Source organism: Scheffersomyces coipomensis (genome assembly GCF_036884675.1).
Source record: "Scheffersomyces coipomensis strain NRRL Y-17651 chromosome Unknown DFJ63scaffold_6, whole genome shotgun sequence".
Taxonomy (NCBI): domain Eukaryota; kingdom Fungi; phylum Ascomycota; class Pichiomycetes; order Serinales; family Debaryomycetaceae; genus Scheffersomyces; species Scheffersomyces coipomensis.
The window spans coordinates 391,527-413,845 of NW_027042897.1; the positions used below are offsets into that span (position 1 = coordinate 391,527).

Sequence of the window (22,319 nt, forward strand, 5' to 3'; positions counted from 1 at the left end):
CTAATTGGTAGCCCTGTATTTTGGTGAATCACAAGATCCAATAACGAAAAAAAAAAAAAAAAAGGATCGCCAAATTGACCACCAAAGAAAAGCAACATTCACTGTTACCAATTCAACCATCAAAGATTTAATCTTCTCAGGGGACGTGTGGTGTCGTTATAGAGAATCTAGTAAGAGCAATCAATCATGAGTGCTTTCGAAGCTAGAGAAGAGAAAGATGGTGTTAGACTTTCTTGGAACGTGTTACCACGATCCAAATTCCAACATCAACGAAATGTCATTCCATTTGGATCCATGTATACTCCATTGAATAATAAATCAGAATCTCAATTACTCGCTCCCAATAGTTACATTACTTGTCGTCAATGTTACTCCGTATTGAATCCATATGCATTCATCAACAATAATCTTTGGACATGTCAATTTTGTTCATTTACAAATCAATTCCCACCTAATATTCCTCCTGCAGCATATATGCCAGTATTAGATCAATCAGCCAGTACAATTGAATATTTAACCGGTAAAACGAGTCAATTACCTCCTATTTTCTTCTTTGTGGTGGATACATGTTTTGAAGATGAAGATGTTTCCGATGCATTTGCATCACTTAAAGAATCCTTAATTATATCATTAAGTCTTTTACCTGAGAATGCATTAGTAGGATTCATATCATTTGGTAAACATGTTCAAATCCATGATTTAACATCCAATGATATTAAATCATTCACTTTCAATGGGAATAAAGAATATACATTAGATCAAATTTCAAAATCATTAGGATTATTAGCCCAAGGATTATCATCGAATCATAATGATAATAATGGGTATTCCAATCTTGATCGTGTGATTGGTCCTATTGGGAGAAGATTCTTACAACCAGTAAGTTTGGTAGAGTATCAATTAACTAATATCATTGAAAATTTAATTCCAAATTCATTTCCTCATTCGAAATCAAAACAAAGATTGGATAGAGCAACTGGGAGTGCGATTAATATTGCTTCATTATTATTGAAATCAATCTTAGGAGATCATATTACTACTACTCGAGGTCATATTCTTTGTTTCATAGGAGGAATGGCTACGTTTGGACCCGGTAAGATTGTCAGTAATTTATTAAAAGAACCATTAAGATCTCATCATGATATAGAAAAATATGAACATTCAACTTTACCTCAAGGTCCAACTACATCCACTAAAACTAAATCTGATACTTCATTATTTACCAAAGCAAAGAAATTTTATCATGAAATTACAAAAACTTTAATTTCATTAGGATTAAGTTGTAATTTTTTCATTGGAAGTTATAATCAAGTGGGATTATTTGAAATGGATGAAATATGTTATAAAACAGGAGGAACAGTGGTAATGAGTGATTCATTTAATACTGCTATTTTCAAACAAAGTTTTATTAAATTCTTTAAAAAGAAAAATGAAGAAGATGCAGATACATTAGATATGGGATTCAATGCTACTTTAGAAGTTAAAGCATGTCCTGATTTAAAAATCCAAGGTTTAATCGGGAATGGTACTGCTATACCATGTATAAGAGCATCGGATGAAAAATATCTTTCTACTTATATCATGGGTGAAAGTGGATCAAATTGTTGGAAATTATGTAATGTGAATCCTCAATCTACTTATGCTATATATTTTGATAAAGTGAATTCAAATGTAATGGGATTCACTTATATTCAATTTCTTTTCCATTATCAACATCCATCAGGAGAAATGAGATTAAGAGTTACAACCATACCGGTTAATGTGGTATCGGATACAGATATGGCAACTTTAGAATTAGGATTTGATCAAGAAGCTGCTGTTGTATTACTTGCCAGAGATGCGATTAATAAATTACAACCAGGGAATTTCAATACGGCGGCTGATTCTAAAAAAACCACAACATCTCAAAAATCAACCACTATAATTAAGAATTTAGATCAAATGTTGATTAATTTCTGTACTAGATTTGCAGTGTATACTGCCGGAATATTTGATTCATTTCAAATCGCAGCAAATTATTCCTTGTTACCTCAATTCATGTTTAATTTAAGAAGATCCCAATTCATAAATGTATTTGGTAATTCACCTGATGAAACTTCATATATAAGACATGTGTTCATGCATGAAGATGTCAATAATGCATTATTAATGATCCAACCATTATTATTAAGTTATGATATTGATCAAACTTTTGAAGATGAAGAAACGGGTGAAACTCATTATGAAGCTGCTCCAGCCTTATTAGATTCAGCTTCATTAGGTCATGGAAAAATGTTATTATTAGATACATTTTTTCATATATTAATTCATCATGGTTCAACCGTAGCTGAATGGAGAAAAGCAGGATATCAAGATTTACCGGAATATGAACATATCAAATCATTTTTAGATGCTCCAAAACAAGAAGCTATGCAAATTCTTATGGAAAGATTCCCATTACCAAGATTTATTGATTGTGATGAAGGTGGATCTCAAGCTAGATTTTTAATGGCAAAATTAAATCCTTCAACAAGTTATGCTACAAATCCAAATCATTTAACTGGTATTGGATCAAGATATGATGTATTTACCGATGATACAAGTTATCAAGTGTTTATGAATCATATTCAAAAGAATGTAACCTCTCAAAAGTAGATTAATTAATAAATAATATATATATATATAATCTAAGTAGTGTCAACTGCTTTCTTCTTTGCATATTTAATAGCCCGATTTAAGAATGTATGATCATTCTCATTACTATCTTCCATCTCAATATCACCTGTAGTTTCATCAGCATCATCTTCAGTTTTAATTTTATTTGAATCCTTGGCAATAATTTTAACATTTTCACTAATAGTTAAATGTTCATGAACTTTACCAATTAATTCACCATAATCATCAAATATTAAATCAGTACCAATTAATTTCTTCCAATTGGTTTCATATATTTTCCCATCTATAATATTAATATTATCTATTCCACCTTCATTATCATTCCCACCTGGTCCAGCAATTGATGCATTATTAGAAAGTTTAATTAAAGGATTTTCATTATTTAAATCAGTGAATTGGAAATGTGATGATGGTTTGATATAATTGACTTTTGAACTTGGATTATTATTGTTGTTGTTGTTATTGTGGTTGGTACTTGTATTGGTATTAGAAGTAGCATCATCAAATGCTTGAGATTTACCAAACATTGGTATATCTACCGTTACATAAACATCCTGTTAGAATTTTTATTACAGTTAGTATAAAGTTTTTAAATTAATTAAGATTCAGTACATTAAAATTTACTTACTTCAAATTCATCATCATTTTCTTGACCAGTTGCAATTTCAGTAACTGGAGTTGTATCTTTAATTTGTTTCTTATTTTCATTTTGTTTTTGTAATTCTAATTCTTTTAATTTTCGAAGTTTAATATCTTCATCAGATCCAGCTTCAACAGTTATCAGGAAATCCCAATGCATTTCTTCTCCTTTTAATAAAAATTCACAATTACCATTCATAACATTTTCCCATTGATTTGAATTAGATTTAATATATTTATCTAATGAACAAGCACCTGCTCTTGGTTTAGTACCATGTTCATCAATGGAATCATAAACAGTTGATAATCCTAATAAACTTGTCCCTAAGGCAATCTTAGTAGCAGCATGAGTTACAATTAAAATTGATTCAATATGAGGATATTTATTTTCAAATATGGGAAAGAATTTTTTCCAAAATAAACTTGCTCTATCAAAGATTTCTTCAGGAGTTTCACCTGATAAAGATGGTATAATTCCAATAGTTTCATCTCTGGGCCATTCAGATTCTTCAACTAATACATCTTTAAAAAATCGATGTAAAGTATCATAATTTGCCGGTGATGGAATTACTTTACGACCTTTTCTATACCATTCACCAACACCACGTTCAATCACTACAGATAAAGATAGTATTTGAGCAATCGGTTGACAAGTTTCCACACATCTATAAAATGGGGATGATATGATGAATTGGGGTTGTTCTATACTTGGTAAAGAATGTAAATAAGCTGCCAATTGTTTAGCTTGATCCACCCCATGAGGAGCTAAAGGAGGATCACTATCGATACCAGTTGGATTAGGAGGATGAGGTTCAGGTAACCAATTGGATCTGTAACCATGTCTGGCTATGTATATAGTCTTAAGAGTCATTTATAAGCTGTGTATGTGAGGATGGATGGATTATGATGATAAGGAATGGATGTTGTTGTTGTTGTTGTTGTTGTTGTTGTTGATATTTTTACGGTAAATTTATTTTGGTTGTAAATAAATTTTGTTTTTTTTTCCCTCTGATGATGAAATAAAGGGCCGGTAATTAGTGAACCACCATCAGTTGTCACTAGTGACAAAAAAAATTATAGTGATGATGATGATGATTTACGGTAATGACAATACCATGACAATGATGACAATAATACCTTAGATGAATGGATGGAGATGACTGATTATGATGACATTAGTTAATTAGTGGTATAATATCATACAATTATGAGTTATAACTTGTGTAAAATGTGATAAGTTTTAGGAAAGAATCGTTTATAATTATCTAATTTAGAAGACAATTTATGATTCTTCAGTGATGAAGTAGAAGATGATGGTGAACCATGTAACAATAAAGAGGTTGAACATTCAGGAAGAGTGAAACTATCTAAAGTAGTTGTAGATGATTTACCCTTTCTATGCAATGACCATTTATTTGAAGTTACTATATTATGAAATATATTATGATGATGATGATGATGATGATGATATTTTCTGGGGATAGTAGAAGTAGAAGAAGTAATATTAATCATATCAGTAGATGGAGTATATTCTAATAGAGGATCGGTTATTTCACTATTATTAGTTAGATTAAAGTTATCAAAACTAGTTAAATCAAATAGAGCATCTACTTTATTTAAACTTGGACTTGAAGCTTGAGTGAATTGATCATAGATTAGATCATCATTAGTATCTAATAATCCCATTTGACTATTAGTACTATAATCATCATCATCATTTGAAGTATCAGAGGAAGAATCTTGGGATGAATCATAATCAGCATAAATAGTTTCTAAATCAGAAGTTGATATAAATGAAGTAATAGTAGTATTACTATGTTTTAAATTGATTTCAAAAGTTCTAGTCTTTTCAAATGATTTATATTTAACATGAGAACTGGAATGGGTTGACTCTGACTCAGAGTCAGAGTCATCATGATTCAAAGTATAATTCAGCATTATATATTAACCGCTGTTTTCTATCCTGTTACAAGACTTGGCTGGTTGTTGTAAAAAAAAGCTCATTAAATTTACTGTTGCGAATTTTTACTTAGTGAGATGAATGGGAGGAGTGACGGTTGCAGTTAGGCTGATGTCATTTTTTTTTGTCATGTCAAATTTGTTTTTTTTTTCTTGTCATAAAATAAATAAATTTTTTATGTCATTAAAATTTAACGACAGAGAGAGAGGGAACTTAAGGGAACTTAAGGGAACTGTAATGAAGTGGTCCCACTGGTCGTATACCTAAACCATAACAACTTATCCAATACAGACCATCTTTTTTATATCTTAATGCATAATCCCCGGTAAATGCCATAAATCAAGAAAATCTTATCTAATACTTATACGATATATTTAAGGTCTAGATGAAAAATGGATTACATACAAATTATAAATCATGTGGTAAAATATTTATTTACAGTACTTTACCGGTTAGATGGGGAGTGACTTCTCACTAAATTACTTCTCCACTTTTTACCAATTTAGTGAGATTGTGCTTCATTGTTATGACTTATTTTTTTTTTCTTCTATTTTTCTCGTGGCGTGGCTTGTCTCTATGTTTAGTGGGGGAGCAGCAGCAGCTGTAAGCACTAAGCTCTAAATCTTTTTAGTGACAAAAAATTCTTTTTTTTAATGACGGAAATACTGAGACATGAAATTTAGCGTGTGTGTATTTAAGAGTTATATAAATATAGCCAATATCCTTTCTCCTCATTGTCATGAGATTCCCTTAAATATGATTTTAATACTATATTCAATATAACTTATTCAATACTAACTAACTACTATCATCTATTCATAATGAAACGAGGTTTCGATGGACTTTTGGTGGAAAATATATCTCCAACTCCTAGTATAGTTGATTTTAATCAATTTATTCAAGATTTTTCATCTTCCCCACCTTCTCCAAATTCTTTAAGACTCAAGAGGAAACCTATTAAAAGGTATACTACAAAGACTCCTCCATCTACCCTCATACTATCTCATCAATCTGAAGCATTATCTGATCCTATCAAACATATATTCCATCAAATATCATCTACTCATACGCGTAATTTAAATCAAATGGATATTGATTATTCCAGTAATAATAATACCAACTTACGATTCGTATTCTTCTTAGGAGTTCAAGGTAAAGAATACATCGATATCATTCAACACAAATTCATATCGATGATCAATACGACTTCATCCACCAACTCTCAAATCTTATTCATATCTTCAAATTTACCTCAATTAACCTTCCCTATATCAACCAATAATCAATGTTTACAACTTGTAAACTCATTCAAAATAAAAGATCCCTTAGGTGGGGGGTTATACCCCTTGGATTATCTTTATGTGATTGATCAAAATGATCTTATAAGATGTAAGATCCCCATCATTATAAATTCAAATTCAAATCGTTTAATGAATAAATCCTCATTGAGAAATCGAAATTTAGGTGGATTATCAAATCATTTGAATTTTGGGGTTGAATTGGAACAATTACCAGGATTTATTGAAGAATACATGGCATATTTCCATTAATAAATCATTTCTATATTATTATATATTATATTACATACTATTATACACTTAATGAAAGCATTTCCGTAACGTCTTAAAAAAACCTATCTTCATTGTAATAAAGCTAATTTTTCTTGTTCTAAATCTTTATATTCATTACGTTGATTTTCAATCTCTTCTCTAACTTTCTTCATATATATCTCTAATCTTGCCAACTCTTCATTCTCATCCGTTCTAGTATACTCTTGATCTCGTTTATCAGGATTCGATAATTTATAAGGTAAAAGATTACATGGTTTATTAGTCAAGATCTCAAATACTTTCTCAGTAGGTTCCAGAAATACCAACTCATCATAGATAACCGAATGAACTTCACCATTCTCTCTGGGAGGTTGGATTTGAGGATTAAAAGGATGTAATTTCAATCCATGAAAAATTTGAAAATTCTTTTCATTAATCCCTAATTCAACCCCACTATGAAAATGTAATTTAATAATAATCTCAAACTCACCCCATCCCGATTCCGTAACTTGATAAGGCGGCTTTTCAATCGATCGAACTGGATTCTCATATGTTTCATGTAATTTAAATGTAACTTTCTTAATCAATGGTGTTAAATCAAAATCTTCAATCACAGGTTTAAAAAATACCGTCCATTCATGAGTATGATCAGGTGGAGTAGTAGGTTTTCTCATTTCGGGTGTTAATTTATAAGCATGATTACCGTATAATACCGGCACTGATATCGATATAAACTTCATTCGTTTAGAACTCATCTTGGTATGGTTTGTATTGTATCTTGTAAAGTATATATATATGTTTATAACCTTTTGATAATCAGAAAAAACGACTATTTTTGAAGTGCTCAAAAAATATATCAAAAATTTTGTCACGTGAATACTCACGTGTGAAGCTTATAAAAATTCTACAGTTGCAAAATTGATTAATTATTTATATATATATGCATTATGACTTAACTACTTTGGAACTAATGGTTTCCATTCAGACATACTACTTGGTAATGATGAAGAATTTTGAATACTTGAATTCAATCTCGGTGGTGGTGGAGTTGGAGGAGTAGTATTACCTAATTTTGGATTAGTTTGAATTGATAAATCAGGATCTGATTTACTTATTTCATTATTAGGTTTAATTATCTTGGTAGTACTTAATGGTGTTGGTTTCTTCGGTATCATGGGTTTAACTCCCTTATCAAGTATACTTGTATGTGATAAACTCGATGGGGGTGGAACTGATGCTGATGGTGCTATTGATACTTTTGAAGGTGGTGGTGTCACAGGAGTAGCTGAATTGGATCTACTTGGTATTAATGGTGTTGTAGTAAATCCTATCGGTGTTGGTTTGGGTTTTGCACTAACAGGGGTTGGAATATTAATATTACTGGCTGATAATGTAGTAATTGATTTACGAACTGGTGGAGGTGGTGGAGCACTTGCAGATGTATATGCTGGTGGGGGTGGTCCATTAATTAAGAAATTTTCATCTGGTTTAGGAGGTAATTTCCTAGGTAACGTTTGGGAAAGAGTTGATGTAAAATCAGTAGCATTCTGTTTTCTGCTAGCTGGAGGAGGTGGTAATCTTCTTGGCACTAAACCGACACCATTCCCATTTCCATTCCCATCATTAACATTATTATTAGTTACAGTAGGACGATTTGGAAGTCTTGGAGCTGGTGACGAAGAAGGAGTATTCGATGAAGGGAAATCATCTAATAAACTTGCTTCACTGGTAGATTCACCACTTAAAGAACTTGAAAGTTCTAATAATGGACTTTCTCCTTCATGTTCAACTTTATATTGATCATATAATTTCTTTGATAATTCATTCTTCTTAGCTGTATTAGTAAACTTAACTTTACTCTTGAACGTTGAATAAACCGGTTTATGATCACTTACTCTAAGATTCATCACTGAATTATAATTCAATTGTTGTAATTTTTCTCCATATTTCTCATTATCTAAATAAACCACTCTATCAGTCCAAGATGGAACTCTTTGTTTTTCAGAAGTATCATAATTTTCCGTCCCTTTATCGAATTTATAAGTTGGATAAAATTTAATATCCCCTTCTTTAAATCCCGTAAATGCTCCTCCTTTAGTATTCATTTCTTGATTTAATTGATCTAACGTAATTAATTCATCAAAGGCTCCATTTTCAATCAGATTTCGACATTGATCATTAGCTAATGCTATACGATAATTTAAATCTCCAAACCAAATCACATGATCATGATCATTGACAGTATAATTTCTCGTAAACGTTAATCCTGCCATAATAGTTGAATAATCATTAAATCTTTCTACAATAGCAGCCATACCAGCAGCTAAATGAGAAGTAATTAATACAAAGGATGTATTTCCAAATTCAAATCGAACTCCACATGCCCCTTTATTAGCGGCTATACCACCTAAACCTGTCTTTTTAGAAGCACCACCTACTTGAGTTACATTATGAATTTGAGATTTCTTAACAAATAAAAATAATGACATTGATGTAATTGATTCAGTTCTTAATAATAGATATTCGACATTTTGAGAATTTAATTGATAATTTAATATATTGGCCCATTTACTAGGTAAGGTAGGATCAGCATTAAGCATTCCACCGGCATTCAACTCAATTAATTCTTGTAATCCGATAGCGTAAATATCAGGTAATTCTTCATAATCGAAATTTTCAGGAGGGAATAACCATGTACTTAAATCACCGGCATTAGATGGATCTAAGGCATTGATATTATATGTCCCAACAAAGATCTTTATATTGTCATAAGTTGTGAATTCGCTATATCGATTTCTTAATTGTTCATTGACGTAATCATTTATAGGATCGAAAATTTTAACCGGTTTGGAATATTTAGCATCATAACCTAATAATAAATCCATGGTAGATTGTTTCTTACCATCTACAAATGTATTTTGATATAATCTTGATACTGATTTCGTTACATCGGATAAAGCACCGGCAAAACTCATTTTACCAGCTCTTGAAAAGGATGATTTTAACGCATTTGTACCAGTATAAATTTGAGATATGGCATCTCCATTATCGGCCCATAAAGTATTATATTTAAGTCTAAGATCTTCAAATGAATTTCTATCACGATGATTACTTCCACTGCCTTGATTTTCAAGAATGATTTTTATAACTTCTTGACAAATTATTTGTTGGATTAAATTAGTTCTATCCAAACAATCCAAACAATTGGTTCTAAATACCCCATTTTGATTCATGATGCTTTCCTTATTATTAATATCATAAGAATACCATCCAAATCTTGATAAGGAATCTTCCAAATACGGTAAGATCTTCGAAGCAGCGGCAAAACCTGCATTCAGTTGTTTTGTTTCTTGATGGAAATCAAATTCAGTATAGATATCAGTATCACTATGATCGGGAGCATTATTGTATAATTGTTTATATCGTTTTGAAACTGAGATTTCATTTGGTTTGGTTTTTGATAAAAGATTGACAATATGATAATCACCATATTTATTAAATATGTCTTGAAAATGTTTATTATAAATCGGTTGAGTTGCTTCTAATGATCTTGTTAAAGTGATTTTTGGATTTATTAAATTAGTATCTTGTTCCCAAAATGTTGGAACGGAACCTCTAATTTGAATAAATGTGAATATGGATGCTCTTGAAGGTTGAAAATAAATGAATTCTGTTTCTACTGAATTGGCAACATTCCCATCATCATCAATACCTCTGGCATTATATCTTGTTCCTGCTCTTTTCCAAGATTGTTTTGAAACTAAAGTAATTGAATCATGATAAGAATTTAGTTGAATCGTTTTTGCAAAACCTCTAATCACAGAGACCAAAAATTTATTTTGATCCACAATCTCTTGACTATATTGATCTAAATTTTTTCTAAATTTTAATAAATCATCCATTAAGAATGAATTCCACATATATTCCGTTTGATAATGATCAATGATTGATCTTGAAACTTGAGGTTTATTTGAATTTAAATTATTATTAACAATCCCTCTATTTTGTAAAGTTGAAGTTAAATCAAAATCATTGGAATAATAAAATGAACCATTGGATAATAATTTCTTTAATTCAAAACAGGGATGAACAATTCTTGAATTGGGATCATAATTATCTTCTTCACCATTAGCAGTTAAAACTGGCATACCATTAGTATCTAAATTAACGAAATCCCATTCATCACCCGTTAATGAGATGAATTCAACACCAAAGATCTTATCTACTGATTCATAATTGACAGGATTGGCTACATTGATAATAGCTCCTGATATAATAGCTACAAAAGTTTGATGTTCTAAATGAATCAATCCAAGACATCCATAAACTTCACGACCTAATAAAGGTTTGAACCCATTTTCACGATTGATTCTAGCATTAGGACTGATTTCAACGATAACTTTTTTTGATTTTTCAGGTTGATGAAATAATAATGAATGAGTTTCGGAGTATAATGCAATGGTACGGGGGTTTTCTAGATATAGTAATCTCATGATGAATGTGCCATCTATCTATAGGGGGGTTTGATCTATCTAATTCTATTAAGGGTCACAGTCGGGGTTGACAATGATACTGTTGATGGATGACTATTGGTCCTATGAGATTGGGTTGTAAGTGTTAATAGATAGCAATGACTTCACTTCAATTAAGTTGAGTTGGGTTGGGTTGGCTGTAAGTGTTGTAAAGATCAATTTGTTCAGTCTGCTTAGAAACTTTTGGTCTGTCACACACATTGCCCTTTTAAGTAATAATGTCGCACTCTTCTTTATCCTTTCCTGATGTTACATGTCGTGTGGATGTCGCCCTCCACATCTAACTATTTCTCCTATCCTTATTTTAAAGTTAGATCTTATAACTACTTCTTTATAGATTATTAATCGTTTATATCTATATATATCATAATGAATACTGATAATACTACAGATCAAATAGAGCAAGAATCAGAAGTTGTGGTTCAACAAGAACTGGAGCAAATTCCAACAGAAGAGCCTACCACTTCTAGTACGACCCCCACACCATTTGATCTTGAAGCTCAAATCTTCTCGGAAGTCAGGGAAAGAAGAAGAAGGAGGGTTAATCTTTTTTTATTTAGTTTCATACTAGCTTTCATTTATCTTGTCTTACCTCATAACTTATTTTATCCATAATGTCACTAGTTGTTTGGATTATTGGTTAAATTAAAGTAGTGACCATCCATGTTAAGAATAAAGTTATAATTATATGTGAACCACTTCAATTATATGCATCATCGGTTAGTATATTGTCCCTATCTAGTAACTCATCATCATTATCATCCTTCATTCATTCCCCATATATCATATATATCTAATTACATATTGTGCGGCTCAGATTGTTTTCCCAATTAGGAAATCACATCCATACCTCCCAAGCCTCTCCTTATTTTCTTAAAAATTTCCATAAATCAAACAGTAAAGATCATGAAGCAATCAATGATACTTCATTAAACTATGTTCAACCATCAATTATATGATAAATTAAATCAATTCAAATTCATCCTTGGATCAACGTCACCTCGTCGATTAGAAAGCCTTCAACAAAATTTAAATATTCAGCATGATCAAATCCATATAAAGCCATCTCATTTTAAAGAAGACTTAAATCATGATGATTATAACGAGAATGATTATGTCATAACTACCAGTTTACTTAAGGGGGAGTATATCCTAAAGGAATTACAACAAGAAGAAAAACAAGATATGATTATCTTAACTTGTGATACTATCATCAAATGTAATAATGAGATATTTGAAAAACCAGAAACGAAACAGAATCAACGAATCATGTTTGATAAATATAAAGCTCATCCTCATATTCAAGTGATTTCTGCTACAACTATCATAAAAGTTCATGATTCAAGAGTCACAACCTATCAAGATACAGAAATAACAGATTTAACATTCAATACGGAAGATAGCGATGATATCATCGATGCATATATAAATTCAGAAGAAGGATTGCATGTAGCAGGAGGATTCAAATTCCAACAATTAGGAAGTTTATTATTCTCTCTGATTAATGGTGATTACTTTAATATCGTTGGGTTACCCGTTTTAAAAACATTCAAGTTATTAGAGAAAGCTCTTAAGTAAAGTTACATACCCTTGTATATATATAAATGGTCGGATTGCAAAATGTCGCGTATGAAAAATATGAAAATTGAATTTTATTTTATGTGTAGAGACATTTTTATCCATCTCATCAAAAAAGAATTTAAAATATTTTTTTTTCAGTATGAAAGATTTAGAAGTTTGTAGCATATACTTAGTTTAAAACATAGAATATATTTATACAGGGATAATGGCTAGAGCAAGTACAACTAAACAAGTGAAGTCTAAGGCTCCAGCTAAGACTGAAAAGAATGAAAAAACTATAGAAGAAATAGAAGAAGATTTACAATTACCTGAATCATCTGAAGAAGAAGAAGAAGATCAAGAAGAATTATCAGAAGAAAGTGAAGATGATGATGAAGAAGTAGAAGGATTATCTGATGAAGATGATGACGAAGAAGAAGAAGATGAAGAAAAAGATGAAGAAGAAGACGAAAAGATCATTGAAAAACTCGCAACCACCACTGGTCATAAAGTTAATAGAGTCATTACTAAAGATCAAACTTCAGGATCAGCAACTGCTAATAAGAAATCTAAACGTGGAATCATATATATCGGTAGATTACCAGAAGGATTCCAAGAAGAAGAATTAACTAAATATTTCGAACAATTTGGAAAAATCATAAATTTAAAATTATCCAGAAATAAGAAAACGGGTAAATCCAAACATTATGGATTTATTGAATTTGAAAATGTCGATGTTGCTAAGATTGCTGCTGAAACTATGAATAATTATTTATTATTTGGTCATTTATTAAAATGTGAAGTTATAATTGATAATGAAAAAGAATTATTTAATGGATCAGAAAAGAAATTTAAAGTTATACCATGGCAAAAAATTTCTAAACATAAAAATGATAAACCAAAATCTAACAAACAATGGACTAAATTAGTTGAAAAATTCGAACATCAAAAAGTTCAAAAGCAAAAGGAATTAAATGATAAAGGTATTGATTTTGATTTAAATAGTATATAATTTACTTACCCATAAGAACAAGAAATTAACTTAGCATATATGTATAATAGAAGTATTTACCTATCATGGATCAATCAAAATTGTAAGTAACGCAACATAAGTATCAGACAATCTAATAATAGTTTTGATATATAATCAAGCGTCAAACTTGTCTTCCTAATTGGGCATTCTAGATTTGCGGTTATACTCTTTCTTAACTGTGTCTGTATCTTTATATGCCGGAATTTGGTATATGAGTGTAACGTTGTATTAAAATTTGGCTGTTTTGACTGTGGATTTTCGTATCAGTAATAATCGATATTTAATCGTGTTAAGTTTGAATGAAGAAATAGATGGGGAAATTAATCGTAAATATGCTGTGGTTGGTGAATTGGGTCAGAGATATTTAACCTTTAATGATTTCAATCAATATGGCGTTGAGGTTAGACAAGCATCTGATTATACATTTCTAAGTCTTAAGGAAATATATGATGATGAAAAGTTGACATTAGATGATTTGAAAGAAACTGCAACTTCTAGATTCAAGAAGAGATTTGATAGATATATGGGTCATATTAGACTTGCTAACAAAAAGGCTTAATATATGATTATATCGATGTAAATTGGTAGCGTATTTGTTTTTGATCGTATACACGACCTTGCCTCCATACCTCCAAAATTTCATCGACAGAGAAGAGAACTCGGCTTTATCGACCCAAATTAAATTTTTATCATATGAAGAAAGTCTGTTTGTTATCACATGAATGTAACGTATAAAAAACTTTGTTATTAATAAACTTAATCTTGTTGGTTTAGAATGTAGAATGTAGAAGTAAAAACTAAAATATCACTTGATAATTCTTAGTAGAATCAGATCATATTTACCTAGACTAAAGTATATATAAAGTACGTATAGTCTATAAATAAATCAGAGATTTGACAGATTATTATCTACTATATAAGATTATTATCTATAACTCATACCACCACCAAAATAACTGTTTATCAATTATCACTTTATCTATAACTAACTGAAAATTGCAGTCATTTAAGGTAAAAATATCCCGAGCCAAAAAAAAAAAACTCACACGCTTTTACCAAAAAAAGGAAACAGTGTCAACAAAAATAAAATAAAATAAAATTAAAAAAAAAAAAAAGAATTTAAAAATTTCAGAAAATCGTAAAACCTTTTTTTGATTTAAACAAGTTGAAGAAGAAGAAGAACTGTTGTTTTTATTTATATTATAGACCATTTATCAGTCATTGCAAATAGTTCTCCTGTCTAATCACGTTCATATAAAACAAAAACAATATCTAAAATGTCACAAGAATTAAAAGCATACACTATTGATGAAGTATCTCAACATAACACCACTGATGATTTATGGATTGTTTATAATGGTAGAGTGTACGATGTTACTAAATATCTAGATGAACATCCAGGAGGTGAAGAAGTTGTGGTTGATGTGGCTGGTTCCGATGCTACTGAAGCTTTCAATGATATTGGTCATTCTGATGATGCTCATGAAATTTTATCTGGTTTATTGGTTGGTAAATTAGAAGGTGGTGTGGTTAAGGAAACTACATCTATTATGGATAGAACTGGAGGTGAATCTAGTTCTACTTCATTCCCTTTGATTGCTGTTGTTGTGTTTTTAATTGCATCCGGTGCTTATTATTTCTTACAACTTAAATAGATTAATTGAAGAATCAATCATTCATCCATCAAATCTCATAACTGTTTAATTCTATTTAATTAGTTCTTCATATTAGTACCATCATAACATATGATGGTACTATTATAATCGCTTCCAACCTTCCCCTCATCTCTAGTTTAGAATATTCAATCCTTTTTATATGTTATATAGTTTTGAATTATCAGTATTAATTTAATTTACAATAAAAAAATGTTTCTACTGTTGATTTACGATTAATATTATATCACACCTATTGAATCAAACTATATGAATCGAAAGTTCGATTAATGATCTATCCATTACATTTACTCATTTGTTCATTAAATCTCGTTGAACATACTATAAACACGTTGAATACTGATATTACTGATCAATTCTTATGGGTTTGCTTTTTGTTTGTTATCTGATTCCATTTTTTTTTCCCACTCTGAGTTTTTGATGAGCGCTAAACGACAAGAAAGTGTTCTGATAAGAAATAGAGTCAATTTTTCATCGTATAAGTCGAATTATAAGGAATAAATGGACTGCAACTATTGGATTATACGGTAAAAGTTGGTATATACCTTTATACAATGTACTTACACTTACCCAACCATCATATAGGAAACAACTACCTATACTTTCTATCAATATCTTCCTATATTCTATCTCTTTCTTTGTTAGTAATTAAATTTAATTATTTTTTTATTGGCTCATTTTTTAAACAGTGCGTAAACCCAAACAAAATTGTCATATTCTGCTTAAGACTGTGTTGCTCTTGCTATTTTTTTGCAACTATTTTTACTCCATTTGGTTTAACCTTTAGTATTTATACATGCTTTAGTTGGATAGAAGTACCTCTCATTGATTATGATGTTGTTGCCAACTATATATAAATCATGTAATTTGAAACATCCTTCTTTTTAAAAATAATTACATCTCTTTTCCCAACTTTCTATCCAAAATCAAAATGAAATTATTTACTTTATGGATAATTGCAAGTTTTCTCTATGCACAACAAACCTCAGCTGTGTTATTCAGAGGTAAAACAGATTATAAACGTCCCAGTGCCTTAGTTAGAGCTTATAATGATAATAAAAACATCAAAACCGTTAAATCATATGATCAAGTTTCCACGGCTGATTTATATAAATATGGAATTATAAGAATTGAAGATGATAAAAGTCTTATTGTTAGTGAATCGTTAGCTAATCAACTTACTAAATCTGATAAAACAAAAGGTCATTATGATCCTGAAAGAGATTATTATTCTAGTTCTGAAAAAATGAAAAAATCAGATAAATTTGTTCAAATTAGTTTTGAAAATATTAAAACTAAAACTTCAGATAATGTTTGGTCAAGTTTAGGTGGTTGTCGTCATAATCGTTCCAATCAAAAATCAAGTTATAAACAAGGTTATTCCGTTGATGCTAATGCTGGTACTAGTGGATCTCTTAAATGGACTTTACCTTTAGGTTTAACTCCTATTCTTGGATTAGAAGTTACTGCTGGTGGTACTTTAAGTGGATCAATTGGTTGTGATGTAGGTCCAAAAGAAACTCTTTTGGCTCAAATTAGAACTACTAGTATTAAAGTTTCTGGGTTAAAACAAAGAACTCTTAAACTTGGTTATTTCAGTCATTATTTCCCTCTTACTCCAACTTATTTAAGACAATATCCTTATAAGCCAATTAAACCATTTCATGTTAATCAAAGAAATAAAGTTCAATTGAAATGTATGGTCAATAAGAAAGAAAATCTTAAATGTCCAAAATTAGGTCATCAAACTTCAATTGATGATGATGATGAATTAAGTTTCTGGCCAATTGAAGAAGATGGTAATGATCCAAATTTGGTTTTATTTGAAGATGGTGATGATGATTATGAAGTGGTACCAAATATGGTTACTGCGGTTGATTTACCTCAAGATAATGATCATTTCATTGAATATTATCATGATGATGATGCGATTGAAGAAATTGAAACTGAATCTATCACTCCAGATGAAAGTGAAACTCCAACTGAAACTGTAAGTGAAATAACTCCTAATACTACTCTTACTACATACTATAATAACTAATTCTAACTTTTTTAATCTCCCCTTTTTTTATTGTTGTTAATTTTTATATTTAATTGTTTTTAATAATTGCTGTGTAGTTTATATTGTTTCGGACTTTGAAATATTTTAGCGGTCCCTTCAACCCGTAAACAAAATAAAAATTCCATCATCTCCACAAACCAAAATTTACAAATATATATAAACCCCATTGAAATCCCACTCCACGTTTCCACCCTCTCATCTCTGTAGATATCAAACGACATGAGTAAGAGTGTTGGATTCTGTAAACGATTGGGATTGAAATATCCTATAATCCAAGCTCCAATGGCAGGGACATCCACGGTGGAATTAGCTACTGAAATAACTAATAATGGAGGTTTAGGATCATTACCAATTTCCACGATAAATTTCACTCAATCTCAGGGGTTGATTCAATTAAAATCATTAATTGAGAAATATAATGTTTTGAATAAATCGATAACTAATTTGAATTTCTTTTGTCATGAAATTGTGGAGGGTGTTACTCCTACTCAAATTAAAAATTGGTTTGAATTATATAGTAAAGTTCTTAATGTTAATGTGGGAGATGTATCTGAGGATGAATATTTTAAGAATGGGAATATATCATTTAAAGAGTATGAACATAATGAAGAATTGATTGATTATCTTACGAAGGAGTTGAAACCTGCGGTGATAAGTTTCCATTTCGGTTATCCCTCTAAAGAAACGATATTAAAATTCCAAGCGGCTGGCATTCAAATTTGGGTTACATCAACATCATTACAAGAGACGGAAATCTTAGGGAAATTAGGAGTGGATGGGATTGTATGTCAAGGATTTGAAGCCGGTGGTCATCGAGGAAATTTCATAACTTCTAAAGATTTCGATGAGAATTTATCAACGTTAGCATTATTCTTAAAATCAAAACAATACTTACACCAACATGATTTACATGATAAGATTGATTTGATTCCAACAGGGGGGATAATGGATTCTAAAACGGTTAAATTTTATCTTGATTCAGATGCTTCGGCTGTTCAAGTAGGTACCGTATTCCTCACTTCCCCAGAAATAACCAATAATAAATCATATTTAAAATCCTTACTCCAATCACATGATTACAAACCAACCATTTTAATAGATATTGTTTCTGGTAAAAGAGCGAGAGCAATCCAAACTGATTTCATAAAGGGATTAATCAAATATAATCATCCATCTGATGACTTACCTCCATATGGGATATTATATAATGCTTATAGGACATTAAAACTGAATAAAACCTTATCAACATCATTAGATATTGGATTTTATTTAATGGGACAGAATTATTTCCAAACTGATTTGACATTAACTTCAACCAAGGACATTTTCCAAAGTTTAGTAAAAGATTTATAGTGTATAGTTTTTGCAATTTATCGTTATAATAATAATAATTTTGTTTTGTATTTGTAATTTCTTATGTAATCAAGAAATTTGGTATAATTTTTTTGTTGAAAAGAAATCAAATTTTTTTAAAAATAGCTTCAGTACCAAAGCAAGACTAACTAGATCAAACTCCATATACAACACATATCACATAGTAATACGATGTCAGACTCACCAATTAACAAATATCAATTCACTTTATCTGATGAATCCAAAGAAAGAATCGCCAAGGTTTTAGATTATTCTAAAGTTATTGCTCATTATGGATTCATACCATTTGTATTATATTTAGGATGGTCAAGTTCAAGTAATAAACCATCATTATTCAATTTATTAAGTCCTTTCCCATCTGCTTAGATCTGATTAAGCTGAATTCAGTTTTGAGCAATGATTAACTTTTTGATGATTAGGATTATTATGACGAAGATTTGTATTTGAAGAACGAAAGGGTAATGGTTGAAGGTGGATACCGTAAGTGATGGGTTTAATTATGAGAAGTAATGTGATGACAATCAGATGAGACGATACAAGTCACTCTGATATTGTTATTACTACTATCATAGTGATAATCCTTTGTATATAGTATATTTAATATTCACTGTTTAGCTTACTTTTTCAATGAAAATACAATAAAAATAGATAAAATATATAAAAAGCATATGTTAAATAAGAAGTAGCATATGTAGCTAGGGTAACTTCCTGTAAGATTCAACTATTCATAATAGTGTCAATCCGAAGTTAGGATATACCAAATTACAGTTACAATTACAGTTCTAGCAGCAGCAGCAGCAGCAATAGCCATCAGATTTTTTTTTCTTGATTTTTAATTTTGCGTACTAAGCAATTATTAATAACTAACTACGAATTGATACTATATACAACTACAACAACTAATCCCATAATCATTGCATTCCATAAAGAGGAACATGTACATATATGACTGAACCATCAACTACAGTGGCATCACCTGCCTCTGACTCATCATCTACTACTACTCTCACAACCAACCTTTCATCAATACCGAGACGGTATATCACTGATCCTAGACAAATTGATATCATAGCTGGATTATCAGCTGGATTCATGACAACAGTGATTGGCCATCCGTTAGATTTAATCAAGATTCGATTACAATTATCCCATTTAAATCCGACTCCATCCTCATCTAAAAAAGTCCGTTTTGATTCTATAATTCAAGTGATTCAAAAAATCAAACAAGATTCGATCCTTGATTGGGAATTATTTAAACATAAAGGTGGCATACTTAATCGATATTATCCTACTCATGTTATCAAACAATTTTATAGAGGGATCGTACCTAATTTAATTGGGAATGTTTCAGCTTGGTCGTTATATTTCACATTATATTCTGAATTTAAAACTATATTAGGATCGAATCAATCATCGATCTATTATTTCACAGCTAGTTCTATGGCAGGGATAAGTACTTCAATCATAACTAATCCTATATGGGTTTTAAAGACTCGATTTTTAAGTAGTTCAAGTAATGAGTTAGAAAGTTATAAATCATTATCCGATGGAGTTCGAACTATGTTACGGAATGAAGGTATTTTTAGTTTTTGGAAAGGGTTAATTCCAAGTTTAGCTCTGATTTTCCAAGCTAGTATTCAATTCACCATTTATGATAATTTAAAATCGTATGTTAATAACGATAAGAAACATAAATTGAATGATCAATTAACTACTATTCAATATATTTATTGTTCGGGGATTTCGAAAATCTTCAGTATGATAATAATGTATCCTACTCAAGTTTTACGATCACGATTACAAATTATAAAAGGTGATGCTAAGGCATCGATATTTGATGTGGCCAAGGATCTTTATGTGAATGAAGGTGGATTAAAAGGATTTTATAAAGGGTTAAGTGCTAATATTGTAAGAGTTGTTCCTGCTACATGTGTTACATTTGTAGTTTATGAAAGTGTAAAGAATTATTTAAGTTAAATTGATATAGACCTTGTATTATAGAGAAGAGTTAATGTATATACATAGAAGATGGTGTTCATTTGTAGGTATATGTCATATCATAAGTGGTTGAAGTTATGTCGCGACAATTTTTTGTTTACACCAGACGCGTTTATCATATAAATTTTCAACTTTTGATTCAATTGTATATTAGTTGACATAGAAGAAAGGTATAAATATAGGTATAATGACAAGGAGTAGATCTGTATCGGAAGATCCATTGTCTGATATTGAGAATATCGATCCTGAACAACAAGAAAAAGATCAACCCATTCCAAAAAAGAGAAAAATAGAAGAAGATACCAATGGTAGTACCAGCACCTTCCCATTATCAGTAACTACGATTGAAAATCCATTACAATTCAAATCATCAACATATAGTTCACCCATTCCGCAAGCCATTCTCGATGATAAAGAAAGTTCTGTGGTACTTGGAGTAGATGAAGCAGGTAGAGGGCCTGTATTAGGAGCTATGGTATATGGAGTTGCATATGCATTAGAGAATTTTCTGAATTCATTACAAAAGAAGTATGGTTTCGCTGATTCTAAAACATTAAAGGAAGAAAGAAGACAAGAATTATTTGATTTAATTGAAAATAATAATGAAGAATTACATGAACAAGTGGGATGGGCTACCACTACATTAACAGCCCGAGATATATCAAGTGGGATGTTAAAAGGATCAGGTAAAGTATATAATTTAAATGAACAAGCTCATGATACTACTATTGATTTAATTAAATTAGTGATATCCCAAGGAGTTAATCTTACTAAAGTCTATGTTGATACGGTTGGACCTCCTCAAACCTATCAAACTAAATTAAGTAAAATATTCCCCGGGATTGATATAACGGTAGCAAAAAAAGCTGATAGTATATATCCTATAGTAAGTACTGCATCAATTGTTGCTAAAGTTACTCGAGATCAAAATTTAAAATGGTATAATGAGAATGTCATAATATTAAATAATCATAAATTAGGATCAGGATATCCTAGTGATCCCAATACATCTAAATGGTTAAATTCAAATGTTGATAAAGTATTTGGATGGTGTTATGGATTTATTCGATTTTCATGGCAAACTGCTAAAGATAGTTTAATTAAACATGATGGAGTGAATGTAATCTATGAACAACAATGTATGAAGAAAGAGAAAGGGTATAATGATGTGGGTAATTTTTTTAATGGAACATCCCCCAATTCTAGCCAAAAGGTTATACCATCATTTATAGATAAACTGTATTATAATTCAGATATAGTTAACCTTTAGAGTTATAGTTTAA

The 22,319-nt window shown here is 30.4% G+C and overlaps 14 protein-coding genes across 14 annotated transcripts; 10 read left to right on the forward strand and 4 right to left on the reverse strand. All coding sequences in view use genetic code 12, as the record gives it.

Moving 5' to 3' along the window:
- Positions 1 to 70: 70 nt before the first annotated feature.
- On the forward strand, positions 71 to 2,951 carry DFJ63DRAFT_214275 (uncharacterized protein). Its single transcript, XM_064904077.1, has one exon. It carries the CDS (start codon positions 187 to 189, stop codon positions 2,632 to 2,634), a length of 2,448 nt encoding a protein of 815 aa, XP_064760368.1. The 5' UTR covers positions 71 to 186; the 3' UTR covers positions 2,635 to 2,951.
- DFJ63DRAFT_214286 (transcription factor TFIIIC subunit) lies at positions 2,952 to 4,336 on the reverse strand. The gene has a single exon (XM_064904078.1). The coding sequence runs from the start codon at positions 4,163 to 4,165 to the stop codon at positions 3,269 to 3,271; it is 897 nt and encodes a 298-aa protein (XP_064760369.1). The 5' UTR covers positions 4,166 to 4,336; the 3' UTR covers positions 2,952 to 3,268.
- A 170-nt stretch (positions 4,337 to 4,506) lies between these two features.
- On the reverse strand, positions 4,507 to 5,232 carry DFJ63DRAFT_314796 (uncharacterized protein; the record flags this gene model as incomplete). Its single annotated transcript, XM_064906429.1, has 1 exon — positions 4,507 to 5,232. One exon carries the CDS (start codon positions 5,230 to 5,232, stop codon positions 4,507 to 4,509), a length of 726 nt encoding a protein of 241 aa, XP_064760370.1.
- Positions 5,233 to 5,975: 743 nt separating this feature from the next.
- DFJ63DRAFT_214289 (uncharacterized protein) lies at positions 5,976 to 6,849 on the forward strand. Its single transcript, XM_064904079.1, has one exon. The coding sequence runs from the start codon at positions 6,076 to 6,078 to the stop codon at positions 6,802 to 6,804; it is 729 nt and encodes a 242-aa protein (XP_064760371.1). The 5' UTR covers positions 5,976 to 6,075; the 3' UTR covers positions 6,805 to 6,849.
- On the reverse strand, positions 6,849 to 7,659 carry YAF9 (Yaf9p). The gene has a single exon (XM_064904075.1). It carries the CDS (start codon positions 7,557 to 7,559, stop codon positions 6,894 to 6,896), a length of 666 nt encoding a protein of 221 aa, XP_064760372.1. The 5' UTR covers positions 7,560 to 7,659; the 3' UTR covers positions 6,849 to 6,893.
- Positions 7,660 to 11,501, reverse strand: DFJ63DRAFT_214235 (phosphatidylinositol-3-/phosphoinositide 5-phosphatase). Its single transcript, XM_064904074.1, has one exon. It carries the CDS (start codon positions 11,295 to 11,297, stop codon positions 7,761 to 7,763), a length of 3,537 nt encoding a protein of 1,178 aa, XP_064760373.1. The 5' UTR covers positions 11,298 to 11,501; the 3' UTR covers positions 7,660 to 7,760.
- Positions 11,502 to 12,111: 610 nt separating this feature from the next.
- Positions 12,112 to 13,018, forward strand: DFJ63DRAFT_214233 (nucleotide diphosphatase). The gene has a single exon (XM_064904073.1). The coding sequence runs from the start codon at positions 12,273 to 12,275 to the stop codon at positions 12,912 to 12,914; it is 642 nt and encodes a 213-aa protein (XP_064760374.1). The 5' UTR covers positions 12,112 to 12,272; the 3' UTR covers positions 12,915 to 13,018.
- Positions 12,900 to 14,152, forward strand: NOP15 (rRNA-binding ribosome biosynthesis protein). Its single transcript, XM_064904080.1, has one exon. The coding sequence runs from the start codon at positions 13,123 to 13,125 to the stop codon at positions 13,906 to 13,908; it is 786 nt and encodes a 261-aa protein (XP_064760375.1). The 5' UTR covers positions 12,900 to 13,122; the 3' UTR covers positions 13,909 to 14,152.
- An 878-nt stretch (positions 14,153 to 15,030) lies between these two features.
- Positions 15,031 to 16,059, forward strand: CYB5 (Cyb5p). Its single transcript, XM_064904081.1, has one exon. It carries the CDS (start codon positions 15,207 to 15,209, stop codon positions 15,582 to 15,584), a length of 378 nt encoding a protein of 125 aa, XP_064760376.1. The 5' UTR covers positions 15,031 to 15,206; the 3' UTR covers positions 15,585 to 16,059.
- DFJ63DRAFT_214373 (uncharacterized protein) lies at positions 16,059 to 17,763 on the forward strand. Its single transcript, XM_064904087.1, has one exon. It carries the CDS (start codon positions 16,534 to 16,536, stop codon positions 17,641 to 17,643), a length of 1,110 nt encoding a protein of 369 aa, XP_064760377.1. The 5' UTR covers positions 16,059 to 16,533; the 3' UTR covers positions 17,644 to 17,763.
- On the forward strand, positions 17,678 to 19,080 carry DFJ63DRAFT_320420 (putative nitronate monooxygenase). The gene has a single exon (XM_064907185.1). The coding sequence runs from the start codon at positions 17,884 to 17,886 to the stop codon at positions 19,015 to 19,017; it is 1,134 nt and encodes a 377-aa protein (XP_064760378.1). The 5' UTR covers positions 17,678 to 17,883; the 3' UTR covers positions 19,018 to 19,080.
- TOM7 (Tom7p) lies at positions 19,056 to 19,694 on the forward strand. Its single transcript, XM_064904082.1, has one exon. The coding sequence runs from the start codon at positions 19,210 to 19,212 to the stop codon at positions 19,402 to 19,404; it is 195 nt and encodes a 64-aa protein (XP_064760379.1). The 5' UTR covers positions 19,056 to 19,209; the 3' UTR covers positions 19,405 to 19,694.
- Positions 19,694 to 21,119, forward strand: DFJ63DRAFT_214370 (flavin adenine dinucleotide transporter). The gene has a single exon (XM_064904086.1). It carries the CDS (start codon positions 19,984 to 19,986, stop codon positions 21,013 to 21,015), a length of 1,032 nt encoding a protein of 343 aa, XP_064760380.1. The 5' UTR covers positions 19,694 to 19,983; the 3' UTR covers positions 21,016 to 21,119.
- A 104-nt stretch (positions 21,120 to 21,223) lies between these two features.
- RNH35 (ribonuclease H2 catalytic subunit) lies at positions 21,224 to 22,306 on the forward strand (the record flags this gene model as incomplete). Its single annotated transcript, XM_064905218.1, has 1 exon — positions 21,224 to 22,306. The coding sequence occupies one exon, from the start codon at positions 21,224 to 21,226 to the stop codon at positions 22,304 to 22,306; it is 1,083 nt and encodes a 360-aa protein (XP_064760381.1).
- Between the last annotated feature and the right edge of the window lie 13 nt (positions 22,307 to 22,319).